Consider the following 21392-nt stretch of genomic DNA (forward strand, 5'->3'; position numbering starts at 1 on the left):
TCTTCCTATTAACTTATGAGATTTGTAATTTGCATATTTATTTTCATTTTTCTTCCCGTCCCATGTATTCAAAGTGGTCAACTAAGAAATGTTGGTTCTTGCAACAAACAGGTGTAGGTAATAAACATAACACCTAAGAATGTTCAAGTGAGCCAACTTAGTAAAAGTTTAACCTACAGAGATTTTTTTTTTTGAGGGAAAAAGTTCATTTGTAGGATTTGAATTGGGCACGTTACGGAGCACGTAAATGTGTCTGCGCATGTGTGTGCGTGTCTATTGGAATCAGAATTTACATAAACATGTAAAGTACTATGTGATAATTTTGCTCATTTTATTTGTCATTTGATCGATTAACTTTTCTAGAATTAAATAACCATGATATAATATCTACATGAAGTGTCATCCTGCTGAAATTGGAGCCTTCCCATGTTAAGCATGTTGTATGAGCATGTACAACAACAACAACTACTACCCCTTCATCCCAAAACAATTGGGGTCAGCGATATGAACCAAAAAAGAAAATCATTATGGGTCTTCCACATGAATCCTTCTCCTCCAATCATTTCTATCTAATGCCATGTCCTCGGTGAGGTTCAAAGCATTCATATCATTTCCTATCACCTCCATCCATGTCTTCCTAGGCCTACCCCGACCTCTTTTAACTAATATATTTTCCCATTTCTCCATCCTTCTAACTGGAGCATCATTAGGCCTTTGCCGAATATGCCCAAACCACCGTAAACGATTCTCTCTCATCTTATTTTCAATGGGTGCAACGCCTACCTTCTTACGTATCTCCTCGTTCCGAATCTTATCTTTTATTGTATTTCCACACATCCGTCTCAGCATACGCATCTCAGCTACACTCATTTTTTGAATATGATGTCTCTTGGCAGCCCAACATTCTGTATCATATAGTAAAACGGGCCTAATAGTCGTTCTATAAAACTTTCCCTTCAACCGCAATGGCATTCTACGATCGCACAACACTCCAGTTGCACTTTTCCATTTCATCCACCCAACCTTTATCCTATGATTTACATCTCCATCAATTTCTCCATACTTTTGAATGATAGATCTCAAATACTTGAAACAATCATCCACCGGTATTTCTTGCTCACCAAGCTTCACTACACTCTCATCACTACTTCGTTGCTTACTAAACCGACATTCCATGTATTTTGTCTTACTCTTACTCAACTTAAAACCTCTTGCTTCCAATGTCTGTCTCCATAATTCTAACTTAGCATTAACCCCAGCTCTACACTCATCAATCAAAACAATATCATCAACAAACAACATACACCATGGCACATTTTCTTGAATTGATCTCGTAAGCTCATCCATCACTATGGCAAATAGGAAAGGGCTTAAAGCAGATCCTTGATGTAACTCAACCGTAATAGGAAAATTGGTTGTCACCCCTCCACAAGTACGAACATTGGTTACTACTCCTTCATACATATCCTTAATTATACTAATGTACTTGAGAGAAATACCTTTCTTCATCATTGTCCACCAGAAAACGTCCCTAGGTACTCTATCGTATGCCTTCTCCAAATCAATAAAAACCATATGCAAATCTTTGTTCCTCTCTTTATTTTTCTCAATAAGTTGTCTAAGAAGATGTATAGCTTCCATAGTTGATCTTCCAGGCATAAAACCAAATTGATTTTCCGATATCATGACAACCTTCTTCAACCTAGACTCAATCACCCTCTCTCAAAGTTTCATAGTATGACTCATGAGTTTTATACCACGATAGTTTGTGCAATCTTGTATATCACCCGTATTCTTATAAAGAGGCACCAAAGTACTCTTCTTCCACTCATTAGGCATCTTATTTGTCCGCCAAATCTTGTTAAAAAGATTTGTCAACCATTTTAAACCTTTCTCTCCCAAGCATTTCCAAGCCTCGATAGGTATACCATATGGGCCAACTGTCCTTCTTGATTTCATTTTCTTCAAAACCTTTGCAATTTCTTTCTTTTGAATCTTGCGCATGAAGTCACGATTCATCTCATGAAAATGAATGGAGAAGTCTCCAAGATCTTGAGCATGACTTTCATTAAATAGCTTATCAAAATAATCTTTCCATTTCTCCTTAATCTCCTCATCTTTGACTAAAACCCTTTGCGTTTCATCTTTGATACATCTAACCATACCCATATCCCTCGATTTCCTATCTCTCATCTTTACAAGCTTATAAATATCCTTCTCGCCCTCTTTGATATCCAACTTGTCATAAACCTCCTTATATACCTTATCCCTCTCATTTCGAACTACTTTTTTAGCTTCCTTCTTTGCTATCATATACTTCTCCAAAATCTCATTATCACGACTCTTACTTAGATTTCTATAACACTCTCTTTTAACCTTAATAGCTAATTTGACATCCTCGTTTTACCACGATGTATCCTTACCTAGCGGTGCACCGCCTTTAGACTCACCCAATACCTCCTTAGACACCTTTCTCATGTCACCCACTATCTTATTCCACATTGATTCTTCGAGACACCAATCAACTTCCTTAATTACCTGCTCTACAAACATTCCATGTATGAGCATGTACATATGCATACAAAATCATGATCAATATTGAATTGCCTCACAGTGAATGTATTCATTCAATTGAACAAAGTTAAATGGAATTACTTATATACACAAAGTTATTCCTCCATATTGTGGATCCTTGATTAGGCGGGCTGCGGACACAATGATGACAATCACATATTGAGGAAAAATATATGTGGGACTTTGGATATGGTAGAGGAAGAAAAAAAGAGAGCAAGCATTTGCTTAGGGTTAGAATTTCATCAAGCATGGATGTGGTTTCCTTTTTCATTTACTATATAGAAAAATGAATCGCTACATAAAAATAAATAGACAATTCTTTCCGTACAAGGGACTAGAGCCAGAAGAATCAAAACCTTACATTGCCACTGTCATGCTTAGCTTCAAGAATGGCATTTTAAGTGCCACCCAAATTGGTATGCTGTGCCTGGAAAGCCGGTGTGGCATTTTTGTAGATGCCCTTAACGCCTCTAGGTGCTCAGTTTCCCTTCTTAAGCGTGCCATGTATAGGTGCACAGGGCCACAAGTTTAACTATGAAAGGAACATACTGAAATATTATGATCAACAACAGGATCCTTTTCCTCTGATTACTATTTCTTTCTTTTCCTAAATTTCCTTTCACGGGATTCAATTCTTCAGTCAAGGATTTTTTCACCGGTAGAGAATAAATTCCAAACCAGAGTACCAATTATGTAGAGCACAACAGACACCTTGAAGACATCATTCCATGAACCTGCAAATCCAATTGAAAACACAATTTGAGAAATAAAAAAAAATCACCTATTTATTGTCTTCATCCACACACACATATTGGTAGGCATTAATAAGCGCACAAAATTCTTTGGATTCTAACATGTCTAGGAAAAAAAAATACATCTAGGAATCCTAGGCTGGGGACTTACATTAAATGTCAATATTAACTATAATTTTTTAATTTTATAAAAAGTAAACATCGCTTACTAAACAATTCTGTACATTTCCAAAAAATAACCCTAATAATCAGTGAGCTTTCTGTAAAATAATAGCATAGTAAGCTGGTGACATCTGCAACACAGAACATGGTACTCTAATAATTCGACATTCTTGGTGGGTAATGCAACATGGTCTAACAATTAAACTGGAAGTTTTGATTTCATTCTTCAAAGTGAGAAAAGGCCAAGTGATGCAATGTACAGAGTTCCTTCAGTATGTACATGTTCAAAATCTCTGCAAAATCTAACTAAATTGATAGTTGGATGGCTATAACATGATCAATCTGGAGCCAAATTTAGGCTACAGGCCAGAGTTTGAATCATAGATGCCAGAGCAAGAAGCAAGAAACGAGATGAAAGCCACAAGGATAAGTTTGGGAAGCAAAATAAATTTTGTGTGAAGTTATGAAGATGGGAGGAAAGTAAGCAAAAAGAACTATTTAATATGTTGATATTATAATTTATATGCATTTTAAGATGCCCTAACTTACTTTACTTGAAAGAACAACATGAAAAGTTGAAAACAAATACTGAACATTTAAAAAAATAATAATTGTATATGCAATATTTGACACAAGAATCAACTTAAATTTGTATATCTAGGTATTCAAGATTTTAAGAAAAAAAAATGCAACAATTCAACATATTCCATAATGGCTATTAAGTATCAATAAACCTAACTAACATTATAACCTTGGTAAAGAAAATAATTTCATAAAATAATTGCCACAAAATCTCAATTCTTTGATCTCAAGATTTGTGCTCTTGAATATGAGGAATCAAGATTCTTCACAGTAGGAACTTTGATACTTGACTGCTTCCTACTCATTTCATGGTGGACTGCTTCTTACTTTTGGGTAAGATCCAGATCTGATCCATGTTGACCCAACCAGACCTAGTCTGGTTGGTTCAGCTTAGTTTCAGTTTGGTAGGTTTTTAGTTAGGGTTTTAGTTTTTCTAACTAGATCCCTAGACTTGCTTAATTTCCTTTTAACTACAAAAAATACAATTTTATTTATAAAATGATAAGTATGATTTGACATAATTCTTTTAAATACAGTTGACTGAGCTTGGTTAACAAGGGCTTGGACGACTATGATCCTAAGGTCACTATGAACCCCGAAATCTACTAAAAATTACCATTATGCCCTTGCAACTTGCCGAGCATGTTTCAAATGAATTTCAACTCCGATTTTGACGAAATCAATACCGTTCTTCTTGGAATTTTGAATGCAGGTTCAAAACTCATAAAATCAAGGTTTTAAAACCCGTGACTCGGAACTCGACTCGTTCTTTATTGACTCGTGACTCGGCGGGTCAACTCGGTGACTCGGACCGGGTTTTGTTAACTTTTGATTTTAAAACAAAGACAATATATAAATTGTCATTTAAACATATAAAGGTTTGTAGAATGACTTAATTACTAGTTTAATTGATTAATAAGTAAAATAACATCAAGTAAAACTACTCTTAATTCAAATCTCACATTTACTAAAAAAACTACACAAGCAGGAGCAAGTCTTTCAAGACAATATATTAAGAATGACTTAATTACTAGCTTCAAGAACTTTAATAGCCATGCTCGATCATGGTTTACATCCTGAATATATGGACATAGTTGTTGTGTTGCAGGGCCTCAGAAAATCCTTGCAAAATTTTGGGAACATTGAACTTTATCTTGATATTTGTAAGTGTGTTTCTGATGTAGAGTTGATTGGACCATGCCTTATATATCTGCAGATAAATGCATATAAGCTTTGGATAATGAGAATGTTGTGATGTATATATATTATAATGATAAATGTGGGCATTTTATGTTGTTGGTTTTGAACAGGCTGGCTGCCAACTATTGTGTAGGTCTCAGAGATGGTTGCATGAGAGATCAGTTATGTTAGCTGGATTAGTGGATTCACTCTATGTTCATTGAGGGGTACTGGGTTTGATTCCTTACCTGGAGCTACCAAAAGGAATGAATGATTGACAATTGGACATGTGAAATTTGATTGACTTTTACTAATTTTGTGATTTTATATTAAGTTGGTAAGCCTATTGTTATTATGCTATTTGTTCTTTGAAAAATGAACACTTACATATGAAAAAAAATGCCTATAGCCTTTGAAAAATGAAAAAAGAAAAAAGTGCCCAAAACTCGCCCGAGTCAACCTGAGTCAGCCCGAGTCAACCCGAGTCAAGGCCGAGTTTTCGCAGAACGAGTTTAGCTTACCGAGTTGACTCGTTGGAGGGCCGAGCCGAGCCGAGTCACCGAGTTGACTCGGCGAGTTTTAAAACCATGCATAAAATAGACCTTCAAAATTATGATTTTTCTCTTGGTGTTATTGGGCATGCCTTGAGCTCGTATGAATTCCGATTTCCACGAAATCACTTCCATTTTCTTCAAATTTTCGATGTGAACGCAACCATGCTTTCAAAAATAATAGAATAAGTCAAAATATCTATTACTTAGATATTATAACTGATCAGGAATATTGAAAGTTGTCAGGTATTACAACAACATTTTTCTTTTTATTTGGTGCATATTTTTTATTGTCAGTAGGGTTCTCTGAACCCAGAGCTCCATTTTTTAGCTAAGCAGAGTTGCACGTTGTTCCATGCATACTTCAAATATTTTATTTTCGAAAGGTGAGTATGAGGAATATAAGCGGAAGGTATTATTTTATTCAAAATATAATGCATGCATCTTTATAATATTTTATTTGAAGTATGATGCATACCAAAACTATCATTTTATTCAAAACATAATGCATATGCTTATAATATTTTATTCAGAGAATGATTTGTATCAAAACTATTATTTTATTGAGGTTTGATACATATATATATATATATATATATATTATTTTATTCAGAAAGATGTAAGAAAAAACTATTATTTTATTCAGAAAGGTGTATGCAAAAACTAATGTTTTATTCGGAAAGGTATAAGCAACAACTATTATTTTATTCGAATAGCATGGATATATATATGATTCAATCATAAGCGAGCATGTACGTATCGAAGATATATTTAACTATTCGGAATTTACACGCATTTGGCGATAGAACTTACCTTGGAAGCGTAAGAGACGAAAAAAATTCCAAAAAACCCATGGAAAATTTTCCTCCAATATAATCTTTGACACGTGAAGATGAATCGGACCACGTTGCGGGTTGCGGTTATTCCGAATAGAGTTGAGGTGGCGAAGACAGCGACCGGACCGAGTTGCTCAAAGAGAACAATTTGAGAGTCAGGTCAACGAGAGAGAGAGAGAGAGAGAGAGAGAGAGAGAGAGAGAGAGAGAGAGAGAGAGAGAGAGAGAGAGAACTGGGTTGGCCAATAGGTAAACCGGGTCAGGTAGCGGTAGGTGTTAGGGCTGAACTGGACTCCCTGAAACTTTTCTCAGTTCAGTTTAGCTGAGCAGGTATTGGTTAAGTGGAAGGTCAGACCAGGTAAGTTTGGTAAGGAGGCTGGTGCGCATGCTGGGTGAGCTCAAAGAGGGTGCAGGCTAGGTGAGGAGCTAGGTGCAGGTCTGCAGCTGGGTCGAGTTAGCTCAGCAGGAAGGTGGGCAAGGCAGGCTGGTAGGGCTGAAAGTTGTAGGGCTAAGGGGTGCAGCCACCAAAAAGAAGTGGAAGGTGGTGAGGACGGTGGAGGAGGAGAGGGAGTGAAGTAGGGAGGAATAGAAGGAGAGAAGTAAAGTAAAGAATGTGTTCAAGAGGGGGGGGGGCTTTAAATAGGAGAGGAGAGACCCTTTTGATGTTGCCAAATGGCAACACCAAATGGGTCACGTGAGGGTGCTACCCTTTACAAGTGTTGGGTAACACTCAACACTTGTAAAGGGAGCTCTATACTATGGGCTCAAATCAGTGGGTGCCCTTTTGGGGTGAGAAAGGTGGGTCTTGGGTTGGATCCTTGTGATCCAACCCTTGATCCACTACTGAGTTAACTTAGTTAATGTAACTAAGTTCAAACTTTAAGCATATATATATTTCATTTATAAAAATATAGTTGACTGGCCTAGTCAACCAAGGGATGGACAAGAAAGACCTTATGGTTATAAATATCCCTGCGATAATTATAAAATGATAATTTCACCCTTCAATCTTGTCGGGTGCGTTTTGAGAGCATTACAACTCCGATTTCAACGAAATCAAGATCGTCTTTCTTAGAATTTTGATACAAGTGCAACAATGTGTTCTAAACATATAAAATAGATCTTAAAAATTGTAATTTTTCCCTTGGGGTTGACGGGCAAGTTTTGCGAGCGTACGAGCTCCGTTTTTTACGAAATCACTTTCATTCTTCTCAAAATTTTGATGTGGTCGCATCCGCATATTCGAAAATCATAAAATAGGTTGTCAAAAATATCCATTACTTTTGATATTTATATTCAATAAGAAATTTCCAAAAATTGTCGGATCTTTACACAAATACCTTGCAATGAGAAGACTTCAATATTTCTTTAGATTAACAAGGTTTATCTTAACAAAATATTGATTTTTTACAGATTTCAACAATAACAAACAAATTCTTTGAGAAAACTTGAAATTTTCTTCAAATTAATAAGGTTCATCTTATAAAAACATCAACCTTGGAATAATTTTGGCACTTCCTCTAGAACCAAGGCAATTTGTTAAATAAATAAAAAATTAATAGAAGAAGAAAATGAGACCAACTAACCATGTTGGAGTATGAAACCGGTGGACGCTGTCCCAAAGACACCAGCTAATACTCCAGCTGTGTTTGACAATCCAAGAAGTACACCCTGTAACAAAAAAGATAAAGCTTCATTCAGGACAGATACTCATTTATCTTGTAGAAGCAAGAAGACTAAAAAAATCTAAAATATTTATGGAAGAAAAGAGATCCAAAGGCAGGGCTATTATGAAAGGGTGCTTGGACAATGGCACTAATGCCTCATTATCTCATAAATTTATGAGATGAGGAAGATAGAAGGCAGGAATTCATGGATACAAAAGTTAACTGAAACTTGATATGAGAGCCATAGCATGCATCTTCACCCTTTTAAAAGAAGAACCTTTCAAAACATATGCTAGGCCATAGTCACCAATATAGTTCTTGGCCATTTCTCGCAGAGGGTTTTTCTCAGATCTTTTTTTTCAAAAAGTGGTTTTTCTTTGAAAAATCTCCAGAAAATCTCAAAAGTTTAAAATAATAATAATAAGAAGAAAGATAATAAATTAATAGGTTTTGCATTATTTTTCTTGCAAAAAATATAAAGAAACAAGCTTTAAAAGATTTTAAAATACAAAAGAAACAAAAAACTAGGCATAAAATGTATAAAAATAAGAATCTTTCAAAAATACCACAAAAATATCATGATAATATTGAGTTGCAATATTTTGCCAATATTATCGGCTTACCTTAAAATGGTGATATTATCACAATATTTTCAAAATATCAGCAATATCAGTGACTGCTAGACTAATCTTTTTCATATACATTCATCACAAAGAAGTTTAATATTGATAACTCCTGGAGAGCAAAAGAAGCAATACGTTCATCTCTTCCACCATCTGGTTCATTTAAATTCATTGGTATCATATGAAACATGAGCAACCTAGTTCCATATGGTTACTAAATAAAAATTAATTTCAATGAATCCAGTCCGTTTGCTGCACAGACAAGAAGAAATCTGACACTTACAGCATAACGTGGACCTATGTCCTGATGGTTTGAATAGAGACCAGATTGTGAAAATGCATCTGTTCCCTGGTAAACCAAATAAAAAATCATGTTAGAATTTTAGAATTACTAGGGAAACACATAATACTAAATTGATGACAGGGTAACAGCAAATATTAACATTTGAAGAAATTATATAAGTCCAAAATCCTAAAAAAAAACCGTTCACAAGAAGCAAAATAAAGAGAAAAGAGCATGACTAATAAACAATTGGAAGGAAAAAGAAAAAGTTGGAAAAGGTTTATTCTTTTGCCCATGCATGATATCAGCAGAAAGAAAACTTACTGTTGACCAGAACATTGACAGATCTTTTTCTGTTCTTAACAGTGCTTAAATGCATTATGGATCTATAGAAAATCAGACATACCATGAGGATCGTAACAGAAGTCATACATAGGTACTTGTAGAATTCTGATAAAACAGTAGAATGCAAAACTTTGGAAAAACGAGAGAAATCCATAGCATACCTGACTGCAAGCCATGCACAGTACTGCTAGTGCTGGAGAACTGACGCGGCTCAGTTGTGTGAGAAAGAAAGCTGGTCCAAGGAAACCAATGGATTGCATAATCTGCAGCACATCAAGAATTATTAAGCAGAGCAACAGGTGGAGCCTTTGAGGGCTCATTAGTAAAAATATTGAAAGAGAATAAAATCTTAGGATGCACCCAAGGAGGGAATTGTGTCCTCATGCTTAATGCCTATGTATACCCATTATTTCTACTACAATGAATCACTAGAAAATGCTCTATGAGAAACAACTCCGCATTACTTTCTCAAAAACGAAAAAGAATACCAAATTAGACTGCACTTATACATTTGCAGGTGACATGCATGCATGCACACATATGTGTGCACACACAAACACAATATCATGCACAACATAGAGGTATCCAACTTTCTGCTTGAAATGGATGCATTTCAAATTGAAGGGACTATTTGTGGTATATCACTTTTGTATCTCTCTTTCTATAATCTTGTGTACTGTTGGGTTCGTCAACTCAAATAATTCTTTGCTATGCACTGATGAAAAAGTTCTTCACTCTCACAGCCTCTTTTAGCAATCCATACAACAATCATATAATTAAACCAGCATATCACGCCCTCTCAGATTGTAAATATAATATAAGTTGAAGTGAATGATCAGGAACAGTTTCACCACAGGTATGAAATCTAATGGAATAAGAAAATAATATTCCACAGAAATCATAGGCAAATAATTCAAACAAGTGGAATAAATAAGTAGAGAAGAGAGGAGAAGATAAAGGAAAAAATAGCATTTAGGGGGGCGAGAAAGTGCCCTTCTCATTCATTTATTTCTTAGATTTTGCAACCTAGATTCCAAACTGTGTTGTAGTACGCCCATGTTTCAAAAGTCGTTAAAAACTTAAAATGATTCTCCAAATTATCCAGCTTCCATTACATAATAATCTGTGACTGTTATGAATATAGACAATCACAAGGTTCACAACCACTATATTTCCTCTATTCCTTGGAAAAATTTATGACTGACCAAATTTCTTCTGAACATAGAACCAAAATTATGAACATTAGTGCTCTAACTAAAAAACCATATGGATTACTAAAAGCAAGTAAAGGTTTATATGAAGGATGGATTCAGAACTGAATATAAAGGAGATTAAATGCAACAGGTACATTAGAATTTCTGTGGCCATCCAGATTTCTTCCCTTATTTTGGTTGGCATAATGAGTTCATTTATGTTTGAAGTTCAAATCGATCAACAACAGCGAATATGATAATAAATTTAATCATTGAGCATGTGAATTTTGTTGCAGAATGCAGACTGATTAGATCCTCACATTGTGGCTATCACTTTTTCACAAAAGTAACTATTACCTTACGAACTGTTGTGACAGAAACCCCCTTGCTCACAAGTGTGTCTGCAATCCACCCTCCAATATTAGCAAAGACAGCCATGGTCAACCATGGTAAGACACAGAATAGACTAGATTCTGTGAGGTTGAACTTCAATACCTGATTTAACCAGAAAAAGAAAAAAGAAAAAAAAAGAAAAGGCAAAAAAAAATACTTAGTCTTACTTAAACAAGATGCAATTTATGTCTAAAATATAGTAAAGTGGCAAGTGTAATATTTTTCAATAAATGCATTACTTTTAAGGGATGGATAAACATTTTTGGTATTCAAGGTTCCACTCCATGTTTGTCATTTGATGTATTCAGACTCACATTCTTTATGTATATACTGTGATGAAGTAAGCGGAATGCTTAAGCAAAGCATAACAAAGAATGAGGACAAGTAGTCCCAATTTATACACATAAAAAACACAAGCAACAAGGCCATGGGAGCTCCCATAGAGTCGTTGTGAGCTCCCAACGGCTATAAACCATAGAGCCCCTAATGAAAAAATAAAAAGACAAAAATATAAAAACTAGAAATAAGGCAAAAGTATCCCTAATGGACAGTCCTAATTACAAAGGTAAAAAGATAAAAATGCCCCTAATGGGCATTACCAATTACATGATTGTATCTACTTCATATATATATATATATATATATATATATATATATATATATATATATATATATATATATATATATTTTTTTTAACACCCCCTCTCAAACTTACAGTGTGATCCCCGAAAGTTTATTGAGAAGAAACAAAAAACGAAGTGCAGAAAGAGCTTTAGTAAAAAAATCTGCAAGCTGATATTCTGAGGTGACATACCGCAACTGAGTAGTTCCTCTCAAGAATTCATCATGAACATAATGGTAGTCCATCTCAATGTGTTTGGTGCACTCATGGAAGGTGTAGTTGCAGGCAATATAAATTGCACTTTTGTTATCTGAACACATTTTCGAAGGGTTGGAGATGGCTACCCCCATATCGTTGAGAAGATTCCTTAGCAATACAAGTTTCATGGTTGTTGTAACGACCCCAAACTGATCCTCGAAAAATGTGAAATATTTTTTTTAAACATTGCGAAAAACATAGGGTCTTTAACTGGTAAGTTGGTAGCGTTAGTAGATGTTATGTGTAGGAGAAAGATTGATATTTTATATCTACAAGAAACCAAATGGGTAGGCGAGAAAGCAAAAGTGATAGAACCTTGGGGATATAAGATTTGGTATACAGGAATAAATAGGAATAGGAATGAAGTAGGGATTGTTATGAGTCGTGAGTTTATAGATAATGTAGTTGAGGTTCATAGGAAGGGTGATAGGATTTTATTTATTAAATTAGTATTAGGTACAGATATTATTAATATTATTAGTGTTTATACACCTCAAGTAGGTTTAGATGATTCCATTAAGCGTCAATTTTGGGAAGATTTAGATGGAGTAGTACAAGGGATATCTTATGGAAAAAAACTTTTCATCGACGGTTACCTTAATAGACATGTAGGCATTAGTAGGGATGGATTTGAGAGTATCCATGGAGGCTATGGTATAGGAGAAAGAAACGAAAGTGGAGAAAGGATTTTAGATTTTGGTTTGTCCTATGATATGATCTTAGCAAACACTTGATTTAGGAAGAGGGAGTCTCACCTAGTAACATTTAAAAGTGGGGTTAATACGAGTCAGAGAGATTTTTTCCTACTTAGAAAGAGAAATATGGGTTGTTGCATAGATTATAAGGTTATACCGGGAGAAAGTGTAGCTACACAACATAGAGTCTTAATTTTAGATCTTAGAATTAGACAATGCCGCAAAAGGGATAGACATAGGATAGATCCTAGAATTAAGTGGTGGATACTGAAAGAAGCTAAACAAGGAATGTTTGTAGAGCAGGTAGTTAAGGAAGTTGATTGGTGTCTCGAGGATGATTCAGAATCAATGTGGAATAAGATAGCGGGTGGCATGAGAAATGTGGCTTAGGAGGTATTGGGTGAGTCTAAAGGCGGTGCACCGCTAGGTAAGGATACATCATGGTGGAACGAGGATGTCAAATTAGATATTAAGGTTAAAAGAGAGTGTTATAGAAATCTAAGTAAGAGTCGTGATAATGAGAATTTGGAGAAGTATATGATAGCAAAGAAGGAAGCTAAAAAAGTAGTTCGAAATGCGAGGGATAAGGTATATAAGGAGGTTTATGACAAGTTGGATACCAAAGAGGGCGAGAAGGATATTTATAGGCTTGAAAAGATGAGAGATAAGAAATCGAGGGATCTGGGTATGGTTATAAGTATCAAAGATGAAACGCAAAGGGTTTTAGTCAAAGATGAGGAGATTAAGGAGAGATGAAAAAATTATTTTGATAAGCTATTTAATGGAAGTCATGCTCAGGATCTTGGAGACTTCTCCATTCTTTTTCATGAGATGAATCGTGACTTCATGCTCAAGATTCAAAAGAAAGAAATTGCAGAGGCTTTGAAGAAAATGAAATCAAGAAGGGCAGTTGGCCCAGATGGTATAACTATCGAGGCTCGGAAATGCTTGGGAGAGAAAGGTTTAGAATGGTTGACAAAGCTTTTTAACAAGATTTGACGGACAAATAAGATGCCTAATGAGTGGGGGAAGAGTACTTTGGTGCCTTTATATAAGAATAAGGGTGATATACAAGATTGCACAAACTATCGTGGTATAAAACTCATGAGTCATACTATGAAACTTTGGGAGAAGGTGATTGAGTCTAGGTTGAGGAAGGATGTGATGATATCGGAGAATCAATTTGGTTTTATGCCTGGAAGATCAACTATGGAAGCTATACATCTTCTTAGATAACTTATTGAGAGATATAGAGAGAGGAACAAAGATTTGCATATGGTTTTTATTGATTTGGAGAAGGCATACAATAGAGTACCTAGGGACGTTCTCTGGTGGACAATGATGAAGAAAGGTGTTTCTCTCAAGTACATTAGTATAATTAAAGATATGTATGAAGGAGTAGTAACCAATGTCTGCACTTGTGGAGGGGTGACAACCAATTTTCCTATAACGGTTGGGTTACATCAAGGATCTGCTTTAAGCCCTTTCCTATTTGCTATAGTGATGGATGAGCTTACGAGATCAATTCAAGAAAATGTGCCGTGGTGTATGTTGTTTGCTGATGATATTGTTTTGATTGATGAGTCTAGAGCTGGGGTTAATGCTAAGTTAGAATTATGGAGACAGACATTAGAAGCAAGAGGTTTTAAGTTGAGTAAGAGTAAGACAGAATATATGGAATGTCGGTTTAGTAAGCAACGAAGTAGTGATGGGAGTGTAGTGAAGCTTGGTGAGCAAGAAATACCGGTGGATGATTGTTTCAAATATTTGGGATCTATCATTCAAAAGTATGGAGAAATTGATGGAGATGTAAATCATAGGATAAAGGTTGGGTGGATGAAATGGAAAAGTGCAATTGGAGTGTTGTGTGATCGTAGAATGCCATTGTGGTTGAAGGAAAAGTTTTATAGGACGACTATTAAGCTCGCTTTACTATATGGTACAGAATGTTGGGCTGCCAAGAGACATCATATAAAAAAAATGAGTGTAGCTGAAATGCGTATGCTTAGATGGATGTGTGGAAATACAATAAAAGATAAGATTCGAAACGAGGAGATACGTAAGAAGGTAGGCGTTGCACCCATTGAAAATAAGATGAGAGAGAATCGTTTACGGTGGTTTGGACATATTCGGCGAAGGCTTAATGATGCTCCAGTTAGAAGGATGGAGAAATGGGAAAATATATTAGTTAAAAGAGGTTGGAGTAGGCCTAGGAAGACTTGGATGGAGATGATAGGAAAGGATATGAATGCTTTGAACCTCACCAAGGACATGGCATTGAATAGAAATGATTGGAGGAGAAGGATTCATGTGGAAGACCCAAAATGATTTTCTTTTTTGGTTCATATCGCCGACCCCAATTGTTTTGGGATGAAGGCGTAGTAGTTGTTGTTGTATTACGGAAAACATCTCAAGGATCTGGGGCACATAATAGATTTAATTAACACAACCCAACAATAACTCTAGACATAATATAAATCAAATTATGAATTGAAATTGAATTTATTTAAATCAAATAGCTCCCATTAAGGGTTCACAAAGTTCCCCAAAACAAAACATCTCGAGTATGTAATAACCATGATTTTTATCAGATAAATAAAATTAGATTTTTAAGTCATTAAGGTGATACAAGAATATTTCATTATTTTAATTATTTATTCGTAATTGGATCTTGGATAACCTATTTGGATCTTCAATATTGGATCCCAAATATCCTGTTTAGAACTCTGATATTCCATTCGGATCTTAGATATCGGACCACGAACCTTAAATTGAATAGTTAATTATAGATTTTGGTCAAATGGATTGGATCCTCGAAGTTTAAATCAAAGTTTTAATGAGAAAATTTCTACAACACTTTAGTGGGAATTGTTATAACTTAAGGCGATGTTCGGATCCATAACATTTCATTTGGATCTTCGACATCGGAACTTCAATATTAACCTGGATCCAAATTTATAAAAAAAAAAAAAAGAAGATTTACGAAACACAATGGATCCTGGATCCATATTAAGTTATGTCAATTTTTAATTGACGTAAACAAATCCATATCAATTGGGGGGTACATATATATAATATCATACATATGTATTAAGAAAATAAAATAAAATAATAAATAATAAAATATATTTGGATCCACAGTTAGATCCATATGGATCCAACATGCAGACCCAAACAATGGTTGGGTCACGGATCCAAATCGTGATCGGATCCACATTCAAAACCTGACCCGGATCCACTTTACTATTGGATCCCGAGTCACGGGTCGCGGGGCTCAGAACCGGACCCGACCCGCACCCTGTAAAGTGAAAAAAAAAAGAGCCCGATAAAAGGGGTGTGTTAGGGTTCAAAACCCTAACACACTTGCAAACTCGTAAGAGGAGGAGGCAGTGATGGTGCGCAGCCGCCGACAGCGATGCTGTCGTTCCTTCTTCCCTCTCGTACTCCCTCGACCTCCTCGGCTCGTCGGAGGAGACCCCACGCCGGCAAGCTTTTCGTCTCTCTCTCTCTCTCTGTCTCTCTTCCTCTCCCTTCTTCTCATCGGAAGAAGCAGTGGCGACATCGGCATCGGTAGGACTTCCCTTTCGCGGCAGCAGTGAGGAGCGAGTGTAGCCGGTGGCATTTCCGAAATCTGGGCTGTTGGAGGATTGGGGTGGTCGGCAGCACCTCCATCCATGGCATCTCCGAGGAGAATCGCCGGAATAGGTAGGATTTCTGCACTCTTCTTGTGGGTTATTGATTGGATTTGGGTGTGTTTGGGTTGGTCAAGGGGAAACTTCGAATGATTAAGGTCACTGCTAACCCTAAACCGAGAACCCCAATTTCTTGGATTTGAGGGTTCCAGGTTTTTAATTTAGGAAAGGATTTTAGGAAATCCCAAATCGTTCGATTGGGGGGGGGGGGGGTCGGCATTTTGTTACGAGTGGTGAAGGTTATAGTGATGCAAGTGGGGGTATCGCTATTTTTATTAGTCAAAGAAAAAAAAAACAACAAACAAAACCACCAAGGATTTCGGCTTGTGTAGATCTCTTCCTAGCTGTTTTATTAATTCTTGTAATATCACATTGTCAGATTCGCTTGTGGGTTAGTTTTGTTACATTTGTGTGTTAACGTAATCTTTCTCCGGGATATCCTTGTAATCTTTGTATGCCGTTATGGTAGTAACTTTTATTACGGTTGTCTCTTTTCCACTAACCATTCAATGTTCTGTTTCTGGAGGGGTACTTGGATTAACTCGCAATGATCTAGACTATTTTTTTTTATAGTACGTGGCTTGAAATAGCGTACCAACATCTGTATTTCATTTAGAGCAGTTTCCTCTTCTTCTTTTTCTCCATCATATTCCTTGAGGCCTTGTGGCAAGTGATTTCTGGTTTTATGTGGTAAATTGTGTAAATATGTTTGTATCTATGGCAGATTGTATTTGCAGATGCTGGTCAAATATTTTATCAAAATCGTTTGATTCAGTAATTTAGTTCTGAGGATCAACTCGTGTAGAAAGTGATCAGTTTTCTTATTACCTGGATTGCTTGGTTTGGATTTAGCTGCAAGATAGCATCATATTATGGAATATTCTGAGAACCGGGGTCATCCTTGTTCATCCAGTAGGTTAGGTGTATAAAATTAGTATGTAGTATTAGAAAGAATCAAATATCTTGGCCGAATGAATAATTGTCATCTGTATCAATCTAATGTAATTAAGTCAGCACTCTTTACCTTTACACTACTATAATGCTTCGGGCGTATTGAAATTTTGTTGAGCAAATGAAAACTTAAATGATGTTCCTGTTAGCTTTGAAATAAAATATATGTCATAATCAGGCTTATGCACAGTATGAGTCTCTTAATTATTCCATGATCAATGTGGTTTAAAAGTAGTGATATCCTATACGTAATGGTCAAAGAACTATGTAAATATATATTCATTTAGGTCAGGGATTTATTAAGACTGTAAGAAGAAAGGTTTCTGGAATTAGCTGCACATGGTATTGGATAATCAAATGCATATTGTACTACATTTCTCTTGTATTCAAAACCCTGCTATGTAGCATATGTTTTCCTTAGTGTAAGGTTGGTTGCGTTGTTATTGTTTGACAGTTATTTTGTGGATTGTTATCCAATCCGATTATTTATTATTTTGTTCTTTGAACTATAAACAAATTTGATTTCTATGAGAGGTTGTGTTCTGTCATCAAACCAGGGTTTTAATTATTATAATGACTATATGTCAGTGTGCTGACTATATCAAATCTGTTCCTATGCTGGTTTATTAAATGACATCAAGTTTGATTACGTGTGATCATGTATTGTCTTACACAGTTGTATATCCTTAAAGCATGAATACTTTAAGAGTAATTTACTAGTAATCACATGAATGATCAAGGTCTGAAACCTTAGGGTGTTCGGTAGACACTAGATTTGGGTTTTTACCTAACACATAAGTATCGATGGGAGTACTTGAGTCCGATGATTTGTGGACAATGGAAATTAGGTGTGTCAAGAAATCTTAAACTAAAGGGATGTGTGCTTAACTGTTTTTTGTCAAAAAAAAAAATGTATGAGTTGTTTTGCTTATGCAGCATGTATTCGGAAGTGTATTTTTACGGCTTAAGCTCATGTTAATTGTGTTTGACGAATGAGGTTGTTATATCGGTTCTAAACATATGAACTTAATGACATATGGATAAGTGCCTTTCTGCGAGGCAGTCACTCGGGAAGACTTTGCCTAGCGGGCAATATGGATTGTTTACCCGATACGGGTATTTGGGCTATTAGCCTGTGGGTTACGGCAAGAAAAATGATGAAAACTTAATCATAAGGGTTGTGCGCCCGACTGGTTTAAAGGCACTGGGGCATTCGTGCTTGACTGGTTTAAAGGCACCGGAGCACTTTGAGTGGGTTTAAGCAATCAATATGGAAAAAGGATTTGGATGGTTTATTTCACCTTGGTAAAATGACTAAGGTTAGGATCTACTGCTAAGGTAGTAGAAGGAAGTTGGGGAATGCCCTGTACTTCGAGAAAATAATTAAATGAAAAGATTAACCCACTCAGATTCGGACTTACCTTGGAGAGGGTAGGTGGTACAAAACTCCGGGGACGTGTTTAACTGTTTCGAGTTAAAGTGACTCGTTGGTCCCCAGTCCTCGGAGTTGGGGGACCCAGACTACCAATATGTCCTAGGTGGTAGCTCTTTGTTCTTCTGCAGAAGTTAGGGATGCATCCTGTGTTTTGGTTTTGGCCTTTGGGTGTTTCTCTCGGTCACTGGCCGCTCCCTTGGGATTTCAGTCTCAGTTAGAATGTTCGGGTTAATAAAACAACTTTGAATAATATACCCCCAAACGTTCTCTTCTGTGATGGTTGCCTCGGCCCGTGTGTACCCGCGGGATAAGAAAAGATAAACATCAATTAGAACAGTTAGGTATCACTGTGATGGAGTCATTAAAGAGACATTTGCATATTTTTCAGCATGTTTTATATTGTAATGATCTGAAATCCTGAAATGGGTCAATACGAGGTGATTGAACTATTACATGAAAGTTATGCAGGTTATTGTTATTGTTGTTGCATCGCCTACCTCACTTGCTTATTAATGTTGCATACTATGCCTTACCTGCTCAGTTATTATTATTGCATAATTGTTTACCTGCTCAGTTATTATTATTGCATAATTGTTTACCTGCTCAGTTATTATTATTGCATAATTGTTTACCTGCTCAGTTATTATTATTGCATAATTGTTTACCTGCTCAGTTATTGTTATTGCATAATTGTTTACCTGCTCATGTATATGACTGTTGATTATTGTTGTTGCTTTACGTGCTATTGTATATACTAAAGATTTACACTTGACACCCACATCACATACTAGACTCATGATGTACCTGCATTAAGAGTCACAGTTTTCCTACTTAGACGTGGTAGTCTAATTCCAATCAATTTACTATTTTTCAGGTAAAGACTAGGGTTTATGAGCGGCTGCGGGATGAGGCATCGGATTGAGATTTTTGGATTTATTGTTCCAAGAATGGTTGAGTTCATTTTATGTTTTTAAAACTCTGATGTCATTATTCCTTGATAAATGGAAGGAAATAAATGTGTTGGGTTTTCTCTCCACCGTAATGTCTCGAAATGCTTAACCCTATATTATTTCTTGTTTCCGCTGGTAAAAAAAAAAATCCTCTTAAATTTGGGTTAAAATTTTGGGGCGTTACAGAGTATGTCAGAATCCAAGCCACCAAATCATAACCCTTGTGCCCTCCAACTAGTTAGTCTCACCATCACGGTGTCTCAGTACCTGAAAAATATTTTTAAAAACCGAGTAAGAACTGAAGTTCTCGTACGAGACCCTCTCGAACTCCAACAGTAAGAAATTTAACATAGATTAAATCAAAAACAAGCTTAAGAGGGCTCTACAAACAACACCCATACAGAACAACTTACAATTTAATCATATCAAGCAAGCACTCAATAATTTCACACTAAATTAAATATTGCATGAAAACAATGCTAAACATTTAGGGATGCATCAATGCAACATGCAACATGCATGAATAACTTTTTAAGTTGAATTATCATAATTGAGTTTTACATGCATGTCCCTATTTAATGCGCACAAATTTAATTTTTATTTTCTTAAAAAATCGCGGATACTAAAAAACGGGCAAAGTTCTCGAGGTTCAAAGCAGTTCTCAATGGTAGCTTAACACCCAATTTGTATTTTAATTATTGGGTTCTACACTTGTTGTAATATTGTGTGTTTTTCTATGGTTTTTAAATTCAAAAATTCAAAATTTTTGGCTAAGTACTTTATTTAATACGATAAATATCATGAAAAATATCCTCAAATATAGGTGACGTCAATTAGGTCTGAGCGTGGCCTAGAGCCCACTAACAAGACCTAGTTGAGACGATTAATATTTGTAAAACTTTTCATTTTTTAACCTTTAAATTCGAGCAAAAATTGAGCGAAATTCAAGTTACTTTCAGGCAAAATTCGAAGGCAAAAATCAAGTAAGTATATATATGAGCGTATATGTATATATTATATAATTTTAAATTGTTTTTCTTCCCTTTGTAATAGGTAATACCCTTTAGGGATATCATGGTAATTTTGTACATGTAGTAGGCTCTGCCCATTAGGAGCATAATGATAATTATGTACATGTAATAGGCTCTGCCCTTTAGGGACAGAACTGACCTCTTTTTTATTTTATTTTTATTCTATCCTTTAAACTTTTGTAAAGGGCAGTTTTGCCTTTTAGTCAATGTAGTTGTTGGGAACCTCTAACAGCTATATTCAAATTTGTCTTTTAGTGAATATAGCTATTGGAAACCTCCAACGGCTATATTTCTAGTTGTTTGAGCCTTTCCCAATTGCTATATGGGTCCTCTTGGCCCTCTTGTTTGTATATAAATAAGGACCTCTTGTCCCATTAGATGTAATGTTTTCCTAAGCATTCTATCTCAATAAAAATTATTTTTTTTCTTATGTTTTTTGTGTATGCTCTTTGATGCCTCTTATAATCACATGTATTTTCCATTGACTGGCTTGTGTATTGTCCCTTAGTGGACTTGTGTTTGTGCATATTTAGGCTCTTTGTAGCCATTGTATATGTAATACCCCAAAATTTTTAACCCGAAAATTTGGCCATTTTTTTAATGCACAATTTAATGCGAT

The 21392-nt window shown here is 35.7% G+C and overlaps 1 protein-coding gene across 3 annotated transcripts in view; it reads right to left on the bottom strand.

Annotated features, from left to right (window-relative positions):
- Positions 1 to 2811: 2811 nt before the first annotated feature.
- Positions 2812 to 21392, bottom strand: part of LOC149845011 (putative anion transporter 1, chloroplastic) — a 98650-nt gene continuing 80069 nt past the window's right edge. For 2 of the 3 annotated variants that reach the window (XM_089995436.1, XM_089995434.1), the window contains 5 exons: positions 11104 to 11241; positions 9715 to 9816; positions 9209 to 9274; positions 8222 to 8306; positions 2812 to 3308 (listed from right to left, as the gene is read on the bottom strand). In XM_089995436.1, the coding sequence (XP_089851562.1) occupies positions 3211 to 3308; positions 8222 to 8306; positions 9209 to 9274; positions 9715 to 9816; positions 11104 to 11241 (489 nt within the window). In that variant the 3' untranslated portion in view covers positions 2812 to 3210. Of the gene's footprint in view, positions 3309 to 8221; positions 8307 to 9208; positions 9275 to 9532; positions 9595 to 9714; positions 9817 to 11103; positions 11242 to 21392 lie in introns of those variants that run through there. The other variant, XR_016430160.1, reaches the window with a different exon arrangement.

The sequence above is a fragment of the Nuphar pumila genome, chromosome 2, assembly GCF_984573655.1.
Source record: "Nuphar pumila chromosome 2, dmNupPumi1.hap1.1, whole genome shotgun sequence".
In the NCBI taxonomy this organism is placed as follows: Eukaryota; Viridiplantae; Streptophyta; class Magnoliopsida; order Nymphaeales; family Nymphaeaceae; genus Nuphar; species Nuphar pumila.